The following is a 22,220-nucleotide window of genomic DNA, read 5'->3' on the forward strand; positions in this document are numbered from 1 at the left end:
CCACCCAGGTGCCCCTTTCCTAATACTTTTGATACCTACTTAAAAAGTTAAATCTGCTTATTATGTATTATGTGCCTGATAAGCCCATTTGTGAACTCTGTGTGATTTTGCATTGTTTGTGTATGTATCTGCATACTGGCTTTTGATCCTAGTGTCTTGCTTTCTTGTGTTTTTGTAATTTTTAGTTGTGAGCCTATGTTATATTAAATTAAACTGTGTTTATGGGAATTTGCAGACACCTATGTTTAAAGAACTTTCCTCCAGAGAGGAGTTTCTTTTGCTTTTATCAAATTGTAATGCCTGAAGTTCCAAAACCTCCCACAAAAGACCACCAGAGTCGTAAGTCAAAGCCAAGTGGCAAGGGTCGTTTATTGCAGGTTTGAACCTGGTCCTCTGCGCACTCGTCGCCGGTGACGCAAGAGGCCACGATTAGGGTTGGTATAGCGTTTTTATAGACAGAGACAAATAGCACAGGGGAGGTTTTTACTTGTGGCGGGAGGAAGAAAGGGGGAAGGGGGTAGGTGAGGAATGTGCTAAGCAAGCAGGTTTACAGAAGCGAGAAATGCCGGTTAGTTTGTATACAATCACTCATTCCATTACATATCAGACTACATTTAGGAAGTTTTACAGCCCATTCTACAGCGGGTTACAATCAGGAAAGGTCTCACAATGCTCATAGCAAACAGCAAGCAAAACAGACTTCTCAGCAATTGTATTTCTTATCAAAGATCCATAATAAGCAGAAAAGAGAACCTAGCTTTAAACTAAGGCAGGGCTGTCATTTGGATTCAAAGCTGTTCCTTTCATTCCCCCCTTTTCCTTGTGCCTAAAGAGCCAATCTTGGATCTTCAGTTTTCTATTTGTAATGTCTCGAGCGGTTGGTACTGAGTTCGTAAGACCATTAATTGTACAGCATTGAACCTGTCTTGGACAAAATTAATAATTTTGTTTATGATGCAGAGGCCTAATGTGAGAGCGAGAAGTAGAATGGCCAGAGGCCCGAGTAAAGCGGAGAGCAGGATAGTATTATAGACTTCCTGGGTTTTTAAATTAGAAACCTCCCAAGTTAAAGTATAGGGTATGTGGGGGTTGCCTGCAATACTTATGAGTCTGTAGGAGGTGAACAGGAGCACGCTAATGAGTGTTCCTCCGATCATTGTGGGTCCAGAGCTGCAACAACAGTCTTGGTATGGGACACCCAGGCCTTTGGTCTCAGCCGGTTTTCGGGGTCAGGTTTTCGACGCAGAGTCAATTTTAAAGGATGGGTCTTACTCTGGTCAACCATCCAGGCAGTGTTGGCTTCCGGCACGAAGTCTTCTCGAACCGCAAAGGGATCAGCTGGTCGGGCGTGGGTGTAATGGATCCAGGTAGCAATCCCATCGACTTTGAGAGCAGTGGGTGTGGTTAGGATCACAATGTAGGGTCCCTTCCACCATGGTTGGAGGGTCTCTTGCTTGTGTCTCCGCACGTATACCCAATCTCCGCGTCGGTAGTGATGCGGCTCAGGAGGGGGCCCGTTCTCATAAATGGCTCTCAATCTGGGCCAAACTTCCTGGTGGGTGTGCTGGAGTTCCCTCAGGGAAATAAGAAGTTTATGATCATCAAATTCAGTTAACACATTAGACTGTAGGTTGGGAATTATAGGGGGGGGGGGCACTCCATACATGATTTCAAAGGGGGTTAATCCCAGTTTGTAAGGGGAGTTCCGCACCCTGAACAGAGCGTAGGGGAGTAAGACTACCCAATTAGCGCCAGTCTCTATGGTCAATTTAGTTAAGGTCTCTTTTAGAGTTTTATTCATTTTTTCTACCTGTCCTGAGCTTTGGGGTCTATATGCACAATGTAGTTTCCAATCAGCCCCAATAAACTGCGCTATCCCTTGTATTACCTTTGAAATGAATGCTGGTCCGTTGTCTGATCCTATTAGGGTAGGGAATCCGTACCTGGGTATGATGTTTTCTAACATTTTCTTTGCTACTACCTGCGCAGTCTCATGCTTGGTGGGGAAGGCCTCTGTCCATCCTGAAAAGGTATCTATAAACACTAACAAATATTTGTATCCATATTTTCCAGGCTTTACCTCGGTGAAGTCTACTTCCAAATAGGCTCCCGGCCTGGTTCCACAGGTTCTGGAGCCAGGGTTTTTCCCGTGGTTGGCGGTGTTAGTTAATTGACAAGCTTTACAGCTAGTAACTATTATTAAGTCTTGCATTTTTCTTGTGCCCATATGAGTGGCTCGGTGCATCTTGGATAAGACTTTATTTTTCATTTCTTCTGGGAGGATTATGCTACAGTCTGCTGCTCTCCACCATCCGTTAAGGCACTGAGTTAAAGGTAATTTTTGGATCCAGTTTAGGTCTTCTTTAGTGTAGGCGGGATTTTCTGGTAAACTAGCTGAACCGGGGTCTGGTAGGGTGGTCATTAAAGCACAGTCCACCTGTAAGGCCACCTCTCGGGCCACCTGGTCAGCCAAATTATTTCCTCTGGCCACCAGTGTGACCGGTTTTTGGTGGCCTGGGCAATGTATGATGGCTAGTCGTTTAGGCAGCCAGAGTGCCTTTAAAAGAGCCAATATTTCTTCTTTGTTTTTGATAGTTTTCCCCTCTACAGTTAACAGTCCACTCTCTCTGTATATAGCTCCATGTGTGTGGGCCGTAGCAAAAGCATATCTGCTATCGGTATACACGTTTAGTTTCTTGTCTTTTCCCAAAGTCAGTGCCTTGGTTAAGGCCACAAGTTCAGTTCGTTGGGCAGAGGTGCCAGCTGGCAAAGGCTCTGCCCAAACAGTCTCAGTTTCAGTTGTGACTGCTGCCCCCTCGTACCTTTGACCCTGAAGTACAAAGCTGCTGCTGTCAGTGAACCAGGTAACCTCGGCGTCTGGCAGCGGGTGATCCTGTAAATCTTCCCGAACTCCATGAACCTGTGCCAATATCTCAGCGCAGTCATGGAGGGGGGTATCCAAGTCCGGGTCTGGTAACAGGGAGGCAGGGTTTAGTGTTCGGGGGGGAGCATAAATGATTCTGAGGGGATTTAATAATAGTCCCTGGTAGTGAACCAGTCGGGCGTTACTTATCCATCGGTCAGGAGGTTGTTTGAGGACTCCCTCGATGGCATGAGGGGTTGTAACATGTAACTCTTGTCCCATAGTTAACTTATCAGCATCCTTTACCATTAGAGCTGTAGCAGCGATCATACGGAGGCAAGGGGGCCAGCCAGCCGCTACTGGGTCTAGTCTTTTTGAAAGATAGGCAATGGGCCTGGGCCATGGACCAAGGAGTTGCGTTAGCACTGCTTTGGCTACCCCCTTGTTTTCATCTACGAAGAGATGAAAGGGTTTGGAGACATCGGGGAGCCCTAAGGCTGGCGCTGACAATAGGGCGAGTTTGATTTGCTGGAAAGCCTGCTCAGTTTTCTCTGTCCACTCAAAGGGCGCCTGTCTCGGGTGACCAGGTAAAGAGGCTTAGCTATCTCGGCGAACCGAGGTATCCACAAGCGGCAGAACACGGCCGATCTCAGGAATTCTCTTACCTGCCTTCACGTTGTGGGTCGGGGGATGCAGAGGACGGTTTCCTTCCGTGCATCAGTGAGCCATCGTTGGCCTTCTCTTAACAGATACCCCAAGTAGGTTACCTCGGATCTGCAAATTTGGGCTTTCTTTGCTGAAGCCTGGTACCCCAGGGCACCAAGTGTCCGGAGGAGATTTTTGGTGCCTTGCAAGCAAGCTTCGGCAGTCTCAGCGGCGATTAAAAGATCGTCAATGTACGGCAAGAGAGTCACTTTGGGGTTTTGATTCCGGTACTCACCCAGATCCTCGTGAAGTGCCTCATCGAACAAGGTGGGTGAGTTTTTAAATCCTTGGGGGAGCCGGGTCCAGGTGAGTTGCCCATTTATGCCTCTCTCAGGATCGGACCACTCAAAGGCGAAGACCTCTTGACTTTTGGGGGCCAGAGGCAGGCTGAAAAAAGCATCTTTTAAATCAAGGACAGTATACCATTGTCTTTCTGGGCTGAGGGCACTTAGGAGGGTATAGGGGTTGGGTACTGTTGGATGTATGTCCATGACTCGGCGGTTAACTTCTCTCAGATCTTGTACCGGACGATAGTCCGCACTGTTAGGTTTTCGTACAGGCAGCAGGGGGGTGTTCCAGGCTGAATGGCAGGGACGCAAGATGCCTAAGTCTAGGGGGCGACGGATATGTGGCGTGATGCCATTTCTGGCCTCCATTGACATAGGGTATTGTCGGACCCGAACTGGATCTGCCCCCGGTTTCAGCTCTATGAATAGAGCTGGGCGATGTTTAGCCAACCCCATACCCCCGGTTTCAGCCCATGCTCCTGGAAACTGTTGGAGCCAGGGCTCTATGTTTTGACTTTGTGAGGGTGGCCCCTGGTGGAGTCGATATTCATCTTCTAATCTTAGAGTAAGTGTGGTAATGGGTTGGTTGTGAGGGCCAGTCACTTGGGGGCCCCCTGGCGTAAAATGAATTTGGGCCCCCATTTTAGTGAGTAAGTCTCTTTTTAATAAGGGGCATGGGCTGTCGGGGATGACTAGGAAGGAATGGGTGACCTTTCCATTTCCTAGGTCCACAGTCCTCTGGGTGGTCCAGGGATATTTTTTATTCCGGTAGCCCCTTGGACCCAGGAAGATTTTTGAGAAATTTTTCCATGGGGCCTGATCAAGACCGAATGTTGTGCCCCTGTGTCAACTAGAAATTGAACTGGGTTCCCCTCCACTTGTAGCGTTACCCTAGGTTCGGGGAGGGGATCCGAACCCCGTCCCCCCTATTCTGCATCTTGAGTGAAGAGGGCGGGTGTGGTTTGTGGCTGCCACGGTTTTTGATCATGACGTGGCTTTTTCTTTCTAGGGCATTCTCGGGCCCAATGGCCTTTTTCTTTGCAATAGGCACATTGGTCCTTATCTAGGGGCTTTTGTTTATCCAGGGGCTTTTGGACAACAGCGGCCAGGACTTTGGTCATTTTCTAGGTGGCTTTAAGTTGCCTGTCCTCTGGAGTCTCTCTATTATTAAGGACGTGCTGGGCAATGCGGAGTAAGTCCTGAATCTGTTTTCCCTCCAGGTCCTCTAGTTTCTGGAGTTTCTTTTTAATATCAGTGGCTGCCTGATTTACAAAGGCCATTACAACAGCAGCTTGATTTTCGGGGGCCTCGGGGTTCATGGGGGTATACTGTCTGAAGGTTTCCATTAATCTTTCTAAATAAGCGGCAGGGCTCTCTGTCTTACCTTGTATCACTGAATACACTTTTGCCAAATTAGTGGGCTTGCGTGCAGCAGCCCGGAGACCCGCCATTAGAGTCTGGCGATAAATGCGTAGCCGTCCCCTACCTTCTGCCTTGTTGTAGTCCCAGCCATCCTGTGGGGGTCGGGTCAAGGGAAAAGCTGCATTAATGAGATCAAGGTTAGCAGTGGGTTGGCCGTCATCTCCAGGAACCAGCTTTCTTGCTTCCAATTGAATTCTTTCTCGCTCCTCAGTGGTGAACAGGATTCGGAGGAGCTGCTGACAATCATCCCAGGTGGGTTGGTGGGTAAACATAACGCTGTCTAAGAGACTTATTAAATCTTTAGGGTTGTCAGAAAATCAGGCATTCTGGGTTTTCCAGTTATATAGGTCACTGGTAGAAAAGGGCCAGTATTGAAGTCGGGGGTTCCCCATCTCATCGGGAGGCCCTATTTCCCGTAAGGGTAAAGCTACGGTGGAGTCAGGAAGGCGGAGTCCTGGCTCATGTGGGGCCCGCCAACGGGTATGTCCGGCGGCCCTTGGACTTTGCCCCCACTAGGCTTGGGCGCGGGTTGAGCCTCCCTATTCTCTAGTTCTCCTATGGGCTGGGCTACGGGAGGCTCTGCTGGCGTAGCAGGGATAGGGGCAGCTTGCGGAATAAGAGGAGGAACCTGGTAAGGGGGAGGGTCAAGGGAAAGTAAATCTTGGTTGTCAGGGAGAACAGGGGGTGCAGTTGGAGTTGGCGGCTTGGGAGGGTTGATAGGTTTAGCCGCTAGGATTTGGCATGACTCTGCTATTAAGGAAGAGGCCATCCAAGGAGGTGGGTTTTCTACTAAATCTTGCCACACCAGAATATAGGGAATCTGATCCGAGTGACCTTCTTTCCCTGGTAGGAAAATTTTTTATTTTACTTTAAGGACCACAGGGAGGCAGAAGGTTCCCTCTGTAGGCCAATTGACCCCAAAGGTGGGCCATTCAGAGCGGCAATAGGTGATCAACTTCCTTTTGCGAATGTCTAGGCTTAAGTTGTGTCCTCTAGCTTTTACATCCCTGAAGTTGGTGAGAAGGAGGGAGAGAGGGGTGCTCTGCGTTTGGCCCATGTTATGATTCTGAGGAAGAGGAGAAGAGAAGGGGGCGGCACGGAGGGGGCCCTGAAGTGGCTGAAATCAGCGATGAAGTTCGCACAGGCGACCTCCGAGGGTGAGACTCCTGGCAGCCTGGCTGGGCCCCGGGCGGAGGGGCGGGAGGGAAAGCCGCAGGCAGCTGAGGAAGGAGGAAAGAGGAACAAAGGATGGAATAATTAATTCTGATCAGCCGAAAAAACACTTAATTCCAATAAAACATCCGATGCACGAAAGAAAAACAAGAGCCAACAAGAATCTCTGACAGTGGTTTCAACTTTCTGGGGCCATCTCGGCCAGCCCAACAGAAAGGGTTATGGCTAGGACGGCGGTTATTACAAGGGCCCAGGGGTGACAATACATTTAGACTGACATAGAAGCACTCGCGTACTCGCCCGTCCGCGTCCCTCGCGGGAACTTAGGTGCCTCTTAGCATGGGCGGGCAGGTATAAACCCCCTGCTTGGATCAAAATAAATTTTGACCGCCTTAAGCCGTATGAGGATCACCGCGGAAATCGGGTTAGAGCCCACTCGAATCCCGTAGCTTATGCCGTGGGACTACACATAGGGTAAGTCAGGCGCGTGCCCCTGACTCCCAACAATCATTCCAGTCGATTTAACAGACAGACACACAGACACACATCACATCAAAATACGGGTAACAATTGGCATGCCTAGATGGTTTTTTCTTTTAGACACCTAAAGATATTTCTTAGCACTCTGGAAGTTCATAGAGAAAATGAAAGTATTTAGTTCGCAGGCGCTTTGGGCGTAAGCAGCCCACAGAAAAGAATCCTGATGGGCCAAAAAGGCCCCCCGATAGACCAGGAAGGTCCCCTGATGGACCAAGAAGGCCCCCAGATGGGCCAAGAAGGCCCCCAGATGTCAGTGGACGTCTCCAACTGACCCCGGCCGGGTGCCCTATAGCGCGTCCGCCAGGGTCACACCAGCTTCCAGACAGAACCGGTTCTCCAGAGAAGAAACACAGATCAGAGAGAAAAGGAAGAACGTTAGAGCCGGCTTACTTACCGATCGGAATCAAATACGACCCGTTGACCTGAAGTCTGGTGGGCTCGGGGGAGATCTCAGTGGGACCTCCAAATGTAATGCCTGAAGTTCCAAAACCTCCCACAAAAGACCACCAGAGTCGTAAGTCAAAGCCAAGCGGCAAGGGTCGTTTATTGCAGGTTCGAACCTGGTCCTCTGCTCACTCGTCGCCGGTGACGCAAGAGGCCACGATTAGGGTTGGTATAGCGTTTTTATAGACAGAGACAAATAGCACAGGGGAGGTTTTTACTTGTGGCGGGAGGAAGAAAGGGGGAAGGGGGTAGGTGAGGAATGTGCTAAGCAAGCAGGTTTACAGAAGCGAGAAATGCCGGTTAGTTTGTATACAATCACTCATTCCATTACATATCAGACTACATTTAGGAAGTTTTACAGCCCATTCTACAGCGGGTTACAATCAGGAAAGGTCTCACAATGCTCATAGCAAACAGCAAGCAAAACAGACTTCTCAGCAATTGTATTTCTTATCAAAGATCCATAATAAGCAGAAAAGAGAACCTAGCTTTAAACTAAGGCAGGGCTGTCATTTGGATTCAAAGCTGTTCCTTTCAAAATACTTAAGCTTTCTGTTAGCCTAGTACAATTTATAAGAAGTTTTCAATTTGGGGATTTTTCAGGCAAGAAGCAGTAGAAATTCAGAGTGTATCTACATATGAGGTCGTTGTTGTTGGATTCTCAGGGGAAATGCTTTTTACCTCTGTCCTGCATCAAGACTGAGATAGGAAGGTGGGCTTTTGTGGGCTTGGCTTTTTCTCTAGTTCAACTGTTTTGTAAAAGATGTAATTCTTTGCAGGGTTTGCTTTGTTCTGGAATCTCTTACCAGATTGCCTTTGAGCACTTAATTGTCTTCCCTGATCTTTGCCCTGTATAGCCCTCAAAACTGGGTAGGGATCAACAGAAGTCATCATAGGCCTTCACAATGGCTGGGACTTCAGTGTTCTGTAATTTACCTCTTTAGTAAGGCCTGTGAGGATTCCTTTACATTCTTTTGGTTCATGGACACATATATATTTGTAACCAGCACTTTTAGTTTTTTGGGGGGAAGAAGGTTTTTAAGGATATATAATAGTAATTTTATAAATGAACATACTAAGGTAATATTGTCAGATGTATAAGTATTTACTCCACGATGATATGAAATGAGACTAAATGTCTTCTTTCCTCATGGAGTTTTCCAATCTAAGTGGGAAGGAATTAGAAATAGAGACTTCTAAAGAAGGCACATAATAGAATATTGAATTTGGCTTTAACTGCTAAGAGGAATTTCGTTATGGGTTGAAAAAGTCAAATGACTTCTTGGAAGAAATAGTTTTTAAAGAATGTAAAAACTCAGAAAAGAGGTTGCTTCCATCTTGTAGAGTATTTGATATCTTAAACGGATTGTCACTCTCTGGTTCTCATGTGCTACCTTACTATAAACACGTAAAAACCCAAGTGTCACATATGCCTTAAAAAACATCAGGAAACAGTATCTTTGTGTTTTTCCTAGAGGGCAGAGAGAGCATAGAGTTGTGTCAACTTTTGTTTACTTTGTATTAATTTTTGTATATTGTACTAGTATAGCTAAAAGACTTACATGACATTATTTTAGAAATGACTATCTTTTTTTATATGTTTGAAGCGATTAGATTATACATGTGTGTTTATGTGTGCACCTGATTAAATCCAGAGCCAGATATGAAAAATAATTTAGAAAATCCATATTGTTTTATGTGTCTACCTCTATTAGTAGAGGGGAGTGGATACATTATCAAAAAAGACAAATTGTTTATCCTTAATAAGGAGAAAGAGGTCTCTATAGATATATTAAAATCTAGCCAGTCTTGGTTTACCAGATATTTCAAGAAAACTTCTTGATATATGTTTACTTGAATTTCCTGCAATGACTAAACTAACTGTCTTTAAGGAAATAGAGGTAGCATTAATTTAAAAATATCAGTTCAAAGATCTCTGGTAGTTTTAAATTACAAAATTTAAAAAAATAGACAAAAAGAAGTAACATTAGTCTGTAATGTATTACATACATGCATAATCATTGAGACCATTTTGGTTTACATGCTTATGGTTGTTTTAAAAATTTTTTATAGAAATTCACGTAGTTATATTACATATTTTTAATGCTAGAAATCATTTCCCATGTTTCCCATGTATTTGAATTTTTTTATTATATCTTATTATCATCCTTATTACTTATATTAAGAAGTTTTATAGCTTTGTAAGCTTTGTAAACTCAGATGTGTCCATCATTTCCACTGTGATTTGTAGCTTTTAAGTCATAGAAGAATGAGGAATAGGAATCATATTACATTAATATACATTATTAATATATATTAATATATTATTAATTAATAATTAATTAACCTACTGAGCCACCCAGGAGCCCCTGTAGCTTTTTTTAACCAGTCCTCAGTTTCTGATATTTAGGTGGTTTCTCTCTCTCTCTCTTTTTTTAACTGTTATAAATAATACTGTAAGAAATCTCCATATAGCATGATGTTTGAACAAATCAAATTTAATTTCTTTAGAAAAACCTCTGTAACACAATGGAGGTGCTCTATCAGGTAGTATTTACTTAATCTTTTGATACCTATTGCCAAATTGCCTTCAGGAAATATTGCATTCTTTATATACTTCACACTAGTCTCTATGATTGTCCATATACTCATATATTCAAGGACACTAAGAATTTTAATAATATGCAAAAAATGCTTCAGTCATATGCTAAATAAAAAATTGTAAGTCATTCTTGAAATGTTTCTTTCGTATGATGTCTATTGTGGTGAGATATTTGCAAATCTTTCTTGGGATTTTATATTTGTGTTTTAAAAATCCCTATTTCAGTCCTGGTGAAGAGCTTATTTTATTTTCCTTTAGTTCCTTTACTTAGGTCTCAAATGGGGATTCTAATGCTAAGTGAAGAGACTAAAAAAGATTAGTTGAAGTTATGGAGCTGAATAATCCATAAAGCAGGTACCTAAATTTATGTGTTTGTTCAATACATATTTATTTAGTAGTTTCTGTTGGCAGGCACTTTTCTGAGTGTTGAGGATGACATATTTCCTGCCACCCCCATGCCAAAGTTAATGAAATAATAAAAGATCTCTTAATGATAAGTGCTAAGAAGGGAAATAAGACAAGTTAGAAGATAAAGAGTGATGAAATGTCTATTTTAGTTAGGATAGTCCAAGAAGGTCCTTATGAGGAAATAATGTTTGAGCACAGATTCGAATGAATTAAAGGAATAAGGCATTTGACTATCTTGGGAAAGAGGATGCCATATAGAGAAAGCCAGTACAAAAGTCCACTGTGTTTTAAAGATTATTAAAATCAGTTTCTTTTAGTTGTTCGTAAAGGTGTGGTACTATTCCTTTCAAATTCATCTATAGCTTTTCTTTCCAGTAAGTTTAGTTTTAAGACTAAGGGAATAATTGATAGAGATGACAATCAGCTAACTGTTCCTTATGAAACTTCCATGATAATTCACATTTTAACAAAATACAGAGGGAAATGAGTGTTTGAAGTTAAATTTTGTGTAATGGTGATAGTTGCACTTACTTATTTTTGAGTACCTCGTAATTACCAGGAAATGGTTCCTGTAAAAGTGCTGAGTAATCAAGAGCAGTTTATTGCTTTATAAACTCCCAAGTGATGGAAATTATTTCTGTTAATAAAAAAAAAGAAAAAATGGAGGATGTATAATGGGCTATAAAAAGAGGCTAATAAGAGCTAGTGCACAATTACGAGTTATTCTTGAGAATTGATGGTAATAGTTTCATTTCTAAGAAAATGGGTGACAAGTGGGGCTTATGGCAGAGCAATAATAGAAGCACATTGATTTCAGGGAAGATTTTACAGAAAGTAGCATCACTTGAATGAGTTAGCACATTGTGCTATAGTGTTAATTTCATGTTGGATGGCACGTGTCAGTGAACTTTCCATATATCATTTATTCTTGGGTTAGAATTTTGGGGTGTTAACTGGTAGCCCTTTGTCCATTTGATTCCATTTACAAGGAGGTCCATGCTCAATATTTGTACTACTCTATTATTCTGTATTTTCTAGTCCTCTTGTTGTTCACCTGTTCTATTTGTTAACTGTGCTTTGAAGTGTTTTAGCTTTCTGGAAGTTTTGTCTTCATGAATTCTAAAACTACTTTAAGTGTCAGGAACACATATACTTAGGTCAACTATAATCATATTTTGTTGTGCCTTATACGGTATAATACAAGGCTATTTCCTTGTAAAAAGAGGTAATACCCATACTTAACAAATCAAAGTATGAAAATCACATGATAAACTCAGAAATATTTCTTGGAGTTCACTAATAATTGATACATATTGGTAAGTGTATTAAGGAGTCACTATTGCAAAATGAGGGACACTACAGACTTTAAGTCAGCTATTTTGGTTCAAATCTAGTTACTATTATTTGATAGCTTTATACCTTACGTAGGTGGAGTCAATTAGGATTCGTTTAGTTTTGGCAAAGGAAACCAACTTCAAAAATAGTTTAGGTAAAAATGGAACTAATTATTTTATTTGTGTGAGAAATCCAATGGTAGTATTGACTTCAGGCATAGTTTGATATAGAAGTTCAAATGAAGAAGTCTAGATTTGAGCTGTCATCGTACTTCCATTCTTCCATTTCCCCATCCCCAGTGACTGTTCCACTTTTGGATGACTTCATTCTCCAGATGATATTCTCCTTGTGGTTGCTGGTTCTCACCCTCTATGCTTATAACCTCAGAGTTCATAGATTCATTGAAAAGGAGTTGTGATTGACAAAATATTCATAAAATGTCCTGGAATTGACTCTCATTGGGTCAATTGTCTTCCCCCCCACCCCACACCCATCTCTGAGACTAGATGGATGGAATATGCCAATTAGCCAAGATTGGGTTATTTGCTTGTGCCTGGAACTCAGGGTGGAGTGGTATCAGTCTACCAGAAATGTACAGTCAGAGAGTGAAGAATAGTAGTCCAACATAGAACAATAGAAGTGCTATTGTCAAAAGACAAGTCCAGATCAGGTAGAAACAGCAGATGTCAACTATAATAGACTTCTTAACACAAAACTTGTAGCAGGTTCTCAAATGTTCTATAAATCAGTGTATCTTTGGGAGGCTCAGATTTTAGAAAATCTCTTATAAAGTATCTGTTATAATATATTACCATCATGCTTCCTGGGAAATGTTGGAAAGATTAAATGGTATGGTATCTAAAATGTGAAGCCCAGTACTTTATGTGGAGGCCACTTTCAGGCAAACAGGCTTAAACAATGGAATGTAGAAAAGGCTCATCAGGCAACCCACCTCGAAATAGACATGGGCCCTAACCGACAAATGGGCTACTTACTATGAGGTACAGTTACCCCAAAGGGAGAATTCCATAGGTCCCCATACCTCCTTATCATTCCCCTTTAAAAACAACTCCCTCCCACCACCTCCTTGCAGACAACCAACCTCTCCTTTGTTTTCCTGCCTGCTGCTGTCTTGTGGTGTGTTCAGTAAACTTCTATCTCCTTTGTTCTGCCTCAGGTGAATACTTTCACCTCCCATGCTACTAGCTTCCACTGGATGGTTGCCCTACATCTGGGTGCCCCTATCCCATCTAGAGATACCCCATTTAGACATGACACTTTACATAGTATTCTTGGTATTATATGATTTTTACATTTGCTTAGATTTGGAAGAATGGCTATAAGCAAACTATCAAGCCCTGATTGCTAATCATATTTACATTTAAAGTCTTACATAAAAATAATGAAATTTTATGGTTGATTCTTCCTTAGTTCATTGAAACCTCCTCGAACAGACCAACTTCCTTTAGGCATGGATGTGGCTTACAGTTTTTAATTCAGCGATTCTTTATAGAAGTCCTTATGTTTCAGTAGCACACATGTATATCCTTTCTCCAAAGTTTTTCATTTATTTCATTTATTTTGTTTTTTACAAATATTTATTAAGGAAAAGAAAATTGCTTATAGACTACTACCAAGGGATTCAGCACATGTTTCTGATCCTATATTTCATCTCTGTGATCTTGCAGTAAATGTTCAAATAACTAGTCACAGAAATAGGCCTGTGCTGATATCCCTGTTTTAGTGGTCATTCCTAAACATTTTACCTCAAAGCATCTCCTTGGAATAAAAAGTGGCCATCATTATGTGCGTAATCCAAACTCGGCTTTGTTTTACCCTTTGGGTTGATGTAAATATAGAATATATGTTGTCGTCAATGCACTACATTTATGTGTACATCATCTGTTTTTTTTTCCTTCTGTACTTCCTGATTGAAAATTCCATTCTTGATCTGTTTTCAATAAGGTATGACCTTATCATTGTTACTCCAGGTATGCTGATGAGTTGTTTCAATGTATTTTCATACTCTCTTACAAAGTATTCCTTTATAATCAAGAAAATCTATTTTTGAGATGGAATGCTGGAGTTAAAATATAGTTTATCATCATGCAAAGAATTGAAGAATAATGTGTGCAAAGAAGAATTGAACTCTTGTATGTGGATTCATTTGTTCTATTCTATAACCAGCTAAACTAAGTATAGACTTTGAATGGCCTAGATTCTTCTATGTATCCTTTTGGTGTCATAGGAGTGATAATGAATGAGTTCTGCAAGGAAAGGCAAAGAACAAGTTTAATGTACATGCTAATGGGACTGTGGTTTGTAGTTGGTTCAACTAAAAAGTATGCTACTTTCCTTCACAGCAGTTATCACATTCCAGTATTTTCCATATTTTAATTAATTTTTAAGTGTCTGTCATCCTCACTAGATTGCCAGTTTCAGATCACATAGTTTTGTCTGTGACATTTACAGCTAGTTCCCCCACCCCTGAAGTAATGGCTGACACATAAGAGGTTCTCGATGAACATTTTCTGAATGAATTCTAATTGACCTTTATGTCTCAGTACTCAAGTTAGGGGGAATTTATCCATTGAGAAATGTACAACAGAGGTAGATTGGGCTAAATCTTAGGATATTACTCTATGCCAGTAATAAAAATATACTTGTTATCTTCAGTGTGATTGTAAGATTGTAGGTGAAGGCACCATATTGAAATTGTGTTTCTATCAACCTAATATAGATGCTTGACTCATATTTATGCTATAGAGCTATTACCATTCACCCCTATCTCCTTGAAATGTCACCTTTTAAAGATATTGGGAATATCTTTTCCATGTTCTTTATTTCAAAACCATACAGTTAACCTTTACAAGAGATATGTAGTATGTGATGGCATCATCATTTTGTGACCCAACAAAAACTATGCTTATATATTGTAGTATTTTAATGTTTATAAAATTTCCTAGTTATAACTGTAATATGATAAATATCAATAAATATAGCTCATATAGGCAAGATTTTTGGAATTTTTAAAGCATAAGGGTCTTCTGGGGTGCCTGGGTGGCTCAGTTGGTTAGGCAACTGACTTCGGCTCAGGTCATGATCTCACAATTTGTGAGCTCGAGCCCCGCATTGGGCTCTGTGCTGACAGCTCAGAGACTGGAGCCTACTTCAGATTCTGTTCTCCCCCTCTCTCTACCCCTCCCCTGCTCATGCTCTGTATCTCTCTGTCTCTCAATAATAATAAATAAATGTCACAAAAAAATTTTTTTAAAACATAAGGGTCTTCTGAGCTAGAAATTTTGAGAACTTTTGCTGTATAATATATAATATCTCTAATTACCTTTTCCCCATACCCCGCCCCTCCTTAGACCCTACCCTCCAGTTTTAGTGGAATAATGCAAATTTTCTGTAACTGCCTTAACTTATATCGTTTCTATTGCCTGTGTAAATACTTTTTATTTTTTTTTTTGGAATGCCCTTTTCTTGAAGATCATCAAATGCTTGAAAGGTCAGCTCAAACATTGTCTCCTCTGCAAAGCTCTGCAAGAAAGCCGTGACAGATAGAGGTTTCCTGTCCATTATGAACAAAGCTGGATTCATTACCCTTCCTGATTTCAAACTATATTACAAAGCTACAGTAATCAAAACAGTGTGGTGGCAAAAGAATGTACACATAATGCAAGGGAAGAGAATTGAGAGCACAAAAAATAAGCCATACGTATAAAGTCAAATAATAATTGACAAGAGAGTCTAGGATACTCACTGGGGAAAGGATAATTTCTTTAATAAATGGTATTGGGAAAATGGCCTATTCACTTGCAAAAGAATTAAATTAGACCCTGTCTTACACTAACAAAAATTAACTTGAAACGTGTTAAAGACTTTTACATATAAGTCATAGGAAATGTATATAAGACTTTTAAATATAAGTCATATAAGACCTGAAACCATAAAACTCCTAGATAAAAACATGGGGACAAAGTTCTTGAATTTGGTCTTGGCAGTGATTTTTTACATATGATGCTAAAAAATAAGGAACAAAATAAAAAACGACCTGGGATAATATCAAACTAAAAAGCTTCACTACAGCAAAAGATATAATAAACAGGATGAAAAGTAAAAAATGTAGAATGTATAAATATATTTGTAAAGCACATCTCCGTTAAGTGCTTAATATGCATAGTAGGTAAAGAACTCATAGAATTCAACAGCAATAAATTAAACACCCCAGAAATAATCCCATTAAATAAAGGACACAGAAATTGAATAGCAGTTATTTCCACAGATGACATTGAAATGTCCAATAGGCAAATAAAATAAAGAGCCTCATTCATCATTAGGTAAATGCAAGTCAAAACCACAGTGAGATATCACCGTGTACCTTTTAGAATAGCTAATGTCAAAAAGACAAGCAATAACAAGTGTTGGCAAGAATATGGAGAAAAGGGAACCCTCTTCCACTATAATTGGGAATATAAATTGGTATAGCCACTGTGGGAAAGAGTATAGAAGTTCCTCCACAAATTAAAATTAAAAGTACCATATGATCCTGTAATCCCGCTTCTGGTTATATATTTAAATATATGAAGTCATTATCTTGAAGAGAAAATTGCACTGTATTCATTGTAGCATTATTCACATTAGCCAAGACATGGAGTCCCTGCATGTGTCCTTCGAATTAAGGAATAGCTAAGAAACATGTGAGATGTGAGAATATACACACTCCCCCCTCCCACACATACAATGAAATATCAGTCATACACAGGAAATCATCCTATGCTCTACAACATATGTGGACCTTGATGGCTTAATGCTAAGGGAAATAAGTCTGAGAGAGAGGAAGAGAAATAATATATGGTCTCCCTTCTATGTAAAATCTGAAAAAGCCAAAACCATAGAAACAAAGAGTGGAAGGGTATATGCCATGACATGCAGAGTGGTGGTCTAGATATGTGTGTGGAGAGACTTTGATGAAAGTATGCAAACTTCCAATTATAGTATGAATAAGTTCTGGGGATCTAATATAGAGCAGGATGACCATAGTTAACAATATATATTATGTACTTGAAAGTTGCGGAGAGTAGATCACAAATGTTCTGACCACAAAAAGACTATATTATTCCATATATATGCTTTGTGGAAAAATGAAGAACAAGTCAAACTTAAAATAGAATGATGTTTGTCAAAGATGGTGAGGTGGGGGAAATGGGAGAGGTTGGCAGTGAGAAAGAATGAAACCTGGCTATTTGCAGCAATGTGGATGAAACTGGAGGGTATTGTATTAAGTGAAATAAGTCAGTCAGACTGACTGTCTTTACAGATACAGTATGTTTTCACTCATATGTGGATCTTGAGAATCTTAACAGAAGACCATGGGGGAGAGGAAGGGAAAAATGTTACAAACAGAAAGGGAGGGAGGCAAACCATAAGAGACTGTTAAATACAGAGAACAAACTGAGGGTTGATGGGGGGGTGGGGGAGAGGGGAAAGTGGTGATGGGCATTGAGGAGGGTACTTGTTGGGATGAGCACTGGGTGTTGTATGGAAACCAATTTGACAATAAATTATATTTTTAAAAAGTATAAAAAGTCCTCGTTATGAATTAAAGAAGTTTTGACGATCTTATTTATGGCATAGTCATAGTTGATAATACTGTATTGTATAAGTGATATATGTTAAGAGAGGTATTAAGCATTCTCAAGCAAAAAAAGAAAAGAAAAGAAAAGAAAAAAGGTGACTTTGTGAATTGAAACATGGGTTAATCAACTTGATGGTGGGCATTCTTTCACAGTGTATGCATATATCAAATGATCACATTGTACACTTTATGTATATTACAATTTTATTTGTCAGTTATTACCTCACTGGAGGTGCAAAAAAATATCTTTTAAACTATTTTCTTTTTTTTTTTAAAGTTTATTTTGGGAGAGAGAGTGCATGAAAGTGGGGGACGAGCAGAGAGAGAATCCCAAGCAGGCCCCGCACTGTCAGTGTGGACCCCCATGTGGGGCTTGAACACATGAACCGTGAGATTGTGACCTGAGCCAACATCAGACGCTTAACCCACTGAGCCACCCAGGTGCCCGCCCAAAATCATTTAATATAAAATACATATAGTTGTTCACAGGTGGCCATCATTGCTGAAATTGAAAGATAGCTGGACTTTGGTTTTTTTTTTTTTTTAACGTTTATTTATTTTTGAGACAGAGAGAGCAGAGCATGAACAGGGGAGGGGCAGAGAGAGAGGGAGACACAGAATCTGAAACAGGCTCCAGGCTCCGAGCTGTCAGCACAGAGCCTGACGCGGGGCTCGAACTCACGGACCGTGAGATCATGACCTGAGCCGAAGTCGGACGCTTAACCGACCAAGCCACCCAGGCGCCCCAAGATAGCTGGACTTTGAATTAAAAACAGTGTGTTCAGTCCTAGCTCCACAATTTACTACTTTGGGATCCTAGGTGAATTGCCTGAATTTTATGATCTTCTGCATTTTCTTTCTTTTTTTTTTTTTTTAACTTTAAAAACTGTTGATTTAAAAAAATTTTTAATGTTTATTTTTGATGGAGAGAGAGAGCATGAGTGGGGGAGGAGCAGAGAGAAAGGGAGACACAGAATCTGAAGCAGGCTCCAGGCTCCAAGCTGTCAGCACAGAGTCCGACGAGGGGCTTGAACTCACAGACTGCGAGATCATGACCTGAGCTGAAGTCAGAAGCTTAACCAACTGAGCCACCCAGGCACCCCTGATCTTCTGCATTTTCAAATGTAAAATGGGATAGCTAAGACAGTTTCTGGGAAAGTATATGAAAGCACCTGGTATCTAATGCAAAATGATTTTAAAAATAAGTTTAACTAAAACCAAAGCAGGAGGCATCACAATGCCAGACTTCAAGCTATACTACAAAGCTGTAACCATCAAGACAGTATGGTACTGGCACAAGAACAGACACTCAGATCAATGGAACAGAATAGAGAACCCAGAAATGGACCCACAAACGTATGGGCAACTAATCTTTGACAAAGCAGGAAAGAATATCCAATGGAATAAAGACAGTCTCTTCAGCAAGTGGTGCTGGGAAAACTGGACAGCGACATGCAGAAGAATGAACCTGGACCACTTTCTTACACCATACACAAAAATAAACTCAAAATGGATGAAAGACCTCAATGTAAGACAGGAAGCCATCAAAATCCTTGAGGAGAAAGCAGGCAAAAACCTCTCTGATCTTGGTCGCAGCAACTTCTTACTCAACACGTTTCCAGAGGCAAGGGAAAGAAAAGCAAAAATGAACTATTGGGAACTCATCAAAATAAAAAAGCTTCTGCACAGTGAAGGAAACAATCAGCAAAACTAAAAGGCAACCAACGGAATGGGAGAAGATATTTGCAAATGACATATCAGATAAAGGGTTAGTATCCAAAATCTATAAAGAACTTATCCAACTCAACACCCAAAAACAAATAATCCAGTGAAGAAATGGGCAAAAGACATGAATAGACACTTCTCCAAAGAAGACATCCAGGTGGCCAACCGACACATGAAAAAATTCTCCACATCACTCATCATCAGGGAAATACAAATCAAAACCACAATGAGATACCACCTTACACCTGACAGAATGGCTAACATTAACAACTCAGGCAATGACAGATGTTGGCGAGGATGCGGAGAAAGAGGATCTCTTTTGCATTGTTGGTGGGAATGCAAGCTGGTGCAGCCACTCTGGAAAACAGTATGGAGGATCCTCAAAAAACTAAAAATAGAACTACCCTACGAGCCAGCAATTGCACTACTAGGCATTTATCCACGGGATACAGGTGTGCTGTTTCGAAGGGACACATGCACCCCCCATGTTTATAGCAGCACTATCAACAATAGCCAAAGTATGGAAAGAGCCCAAATGTCCATCGATGGATGAACGGATAAAGAAGATGTGGTATATGTATGTGTGTGTGTGTGTATGTATATATATATATATATATACATCTTTGACACCTTTGACATCTTTGATATATATATACATACACACACACACACACACACACACAATGGAGTATTACTTGGCAATCAAAAAGAATGAAATCTTGCCATTTGCAACTATGTGGATGGAACTGGAGGGTATTATGCTAAGGGAAATTAGAGTAAGACAAAAATGATATGACTTCACTCATATGAGTACTTTAAGAGACAAAACAGGTGAACATAAGGGAACGGAAACAAAAATAATATAAAAACAGGGAGGGGGACAAAACAGAAGAGGCTCATAAATATGGAGAACAAACTGGGGGTTACTGGAGGGGTTGTGGCAGGGGAGATGGGCTAAGTGGGTAAGGGGTACTAAAGAATCTACTCCTGAAATCATTGTTGCACTATATGCTAACTAATTTGGATATAAATTTTAAAAAATAAAAAATAAAATAAAAAAAATAAGTTTAACCACAGAGAGATCGTTCTGGTCAACTGCAATGCCATGCAGAAGCCTAATGAGTAAGAAGGTGGTGATGATTTGGTTAATGTGGAAGTAGGGAGGCAGAAGTTCTGCACACTTACCCCCTCCACCTGTTGGAGGGCCTTTGTTGGTTTTCAGAGAACGTGTATATACAACTCAGATGAATACCGCTTGTGTGGCTTTTGGCAAGTCAGTTTTCCTATGTGTATCTCAGTTATGTCATGTAGACTGGGGATGAGTATGATAATGATGAATACTTGTTTAGTTCTGTTACATGTCATTTAAATCCTGTTACATGAAAACGGTACTTACCTCTTTAGGTTGTTGTTAGGATTAAATGAGATAAATCCCCTGTTGTGTATAGAATAATTTCTGAACAAAACTGCTCAATAAATATTTGGAATAATTTTTTTTATTTTGTTATTAATTCAAGGACTGTTTATTGCCTTTTCTGACTCTTTCACATCTTTTTGGCTATCCTTATTCTATGATCATTTCCTTCCAGTTAATGTTTCAGTTTCCCTGTATTTCTCTTGGACATGGTTAATCCTAGGGGCAGTAGGCCTCAGAGGTGATCCTGTTTTGTGCTTCTTGCTGACAGAGCAAGGCACTGAAAATAGAACGAGAGAAGGTGAATGTCTGCTTTTCATCCCCTCATTTTCTTCTTAGAGCCTGCCTTGCCCCTTTGTTAGTGTTTGGGACAGGAAAAAGAACCCACAACTTCATTTGCATTTCTAATTGCTGTCTATGAATAACAAGGATATTAAAAGCTCTCTGGCAAATAATAGGACATAAATTGGGCCCTGGGTTATTCTTGGTGAAAGAACTCCTATACTAAACTGGACTGTTCCAAAATGGTATTCTTCCTCTTGAGATAATGTAGGAGGATTTTTTTTTAGTTTCTGGAGGGTCTCTGTGGTTTTATGCCAAATGAAATCCTCAGGACTGTCAAAATGCCAAGGTTGGCCCTAAAAATATCTTCCTCTCATTGGCGTGCTTAGTCTCAGAGTTGGAAGAGATTAGGGAGATTATTGAGATCACCTCACAGGGAAGATTTAAAAGTAATATTAGGTCATGTTTTGTTTGTTGTTGTTTGTTTTAATCCATTAGAATGTTATGGGAATGCAAATCAAGGCAGGCCCAATGGTTTCAGTAGTAATTTGCAAAGGCACACCCCTTGTCAGCTAATTGACATATTAAGGTGGTTAAGCATTGCGTCACATCATCTTCGTGATGCCCAATCTGATGACTGGCAGTGACAGGATTGCATAGTACCCCTTGGAATGATGTCGTAGAATGTATTTCCACATAATTCTCATTCTCTTCTAAAGCAGCAAACCTTGATCATCACACCCAGTCAGGTGGAGATCTCGAAGGCTTCAACCTGTACATAATGTCCATATCTGCTGTAGTGCTGCATCAGGATATTCTGCTGTTCTAATTGTATACTGCCAAGAAATATTAATAAGAGCTCTGTTGACAGTAGGATTTTTGCTTGTCTCTGTTTATTGAACGACATATATTAAAGATGTTCTTCCTTGGGAATCATTGCAAATTTCATTGCTTGCTCTGCTAATTAATTACCTCAGGAATTTCACATTCTTTTTACTTGAATCAAACATTCAGCTTCGGTGGCAGAGCTCATCATAATGTTTCTCTGGTTGCCCCAGGAAGAATGTAATGTTGTTTTATTTTTCAAATCTAAGTTTGAAGTTCGTGTTCTCCCAGCCAACAGTTCCAGGTATCACCTATGTTCAGGTTCTGGATGTGCAATGGTTACTTCACAAATTGAATTTTTCTAATCTTGTTCAGAATGATGGTACAGAGAGGAAAAGTTTCCTATGTTGTGAGCATTTAGAGAATTTGGGGAAAAACAAAAGGAACGAATGAATGAATGAATGAATGAATGAATGAATATATGAAAAAAAACATAAAATAAGCCTCCTCTGTGATGAGTTAATGTTTCATTGGTGGTTGCCAGTCACTGTGAT

General features: G+C 40.6%; 1 protein-coding gene across 1 annotated transcript; it reads right to left on the minus strand.

Moving 5' to 3' along the window:
• Positions 1-1,153: 1,153 nt before the first annotated feature.
• Positions 1,154-5,669, minus strand: LOC122235293. Its single transcript, XM_042973968.1, is given in 3 exon segments — positions 1,154-3,432; positions 3,435-4,619; positions 4,622-5,669. Coding segments are annotated over 3 exon segments (4,512 nt in total).
• Positions 5,670-22,220: the final 16,551 nt, after the last annotated feature.

The sequence above is a fragment of the Panthera tigris genome, chromosome X, assembly GCF_018350195.1.
Source record: "Panthera tigris isolate Pti1 chromosome X, P.tigris_Pti1_mat1.1, whole genome shotgun sequence".
In the NCBI taxonomy this organism is placed as follows: domain Eukaryota; kingdom Metazoa; phylum Chordata; class Mammalia; order Carnivora; family Felidae; genus Panthera; species Panthera tigris.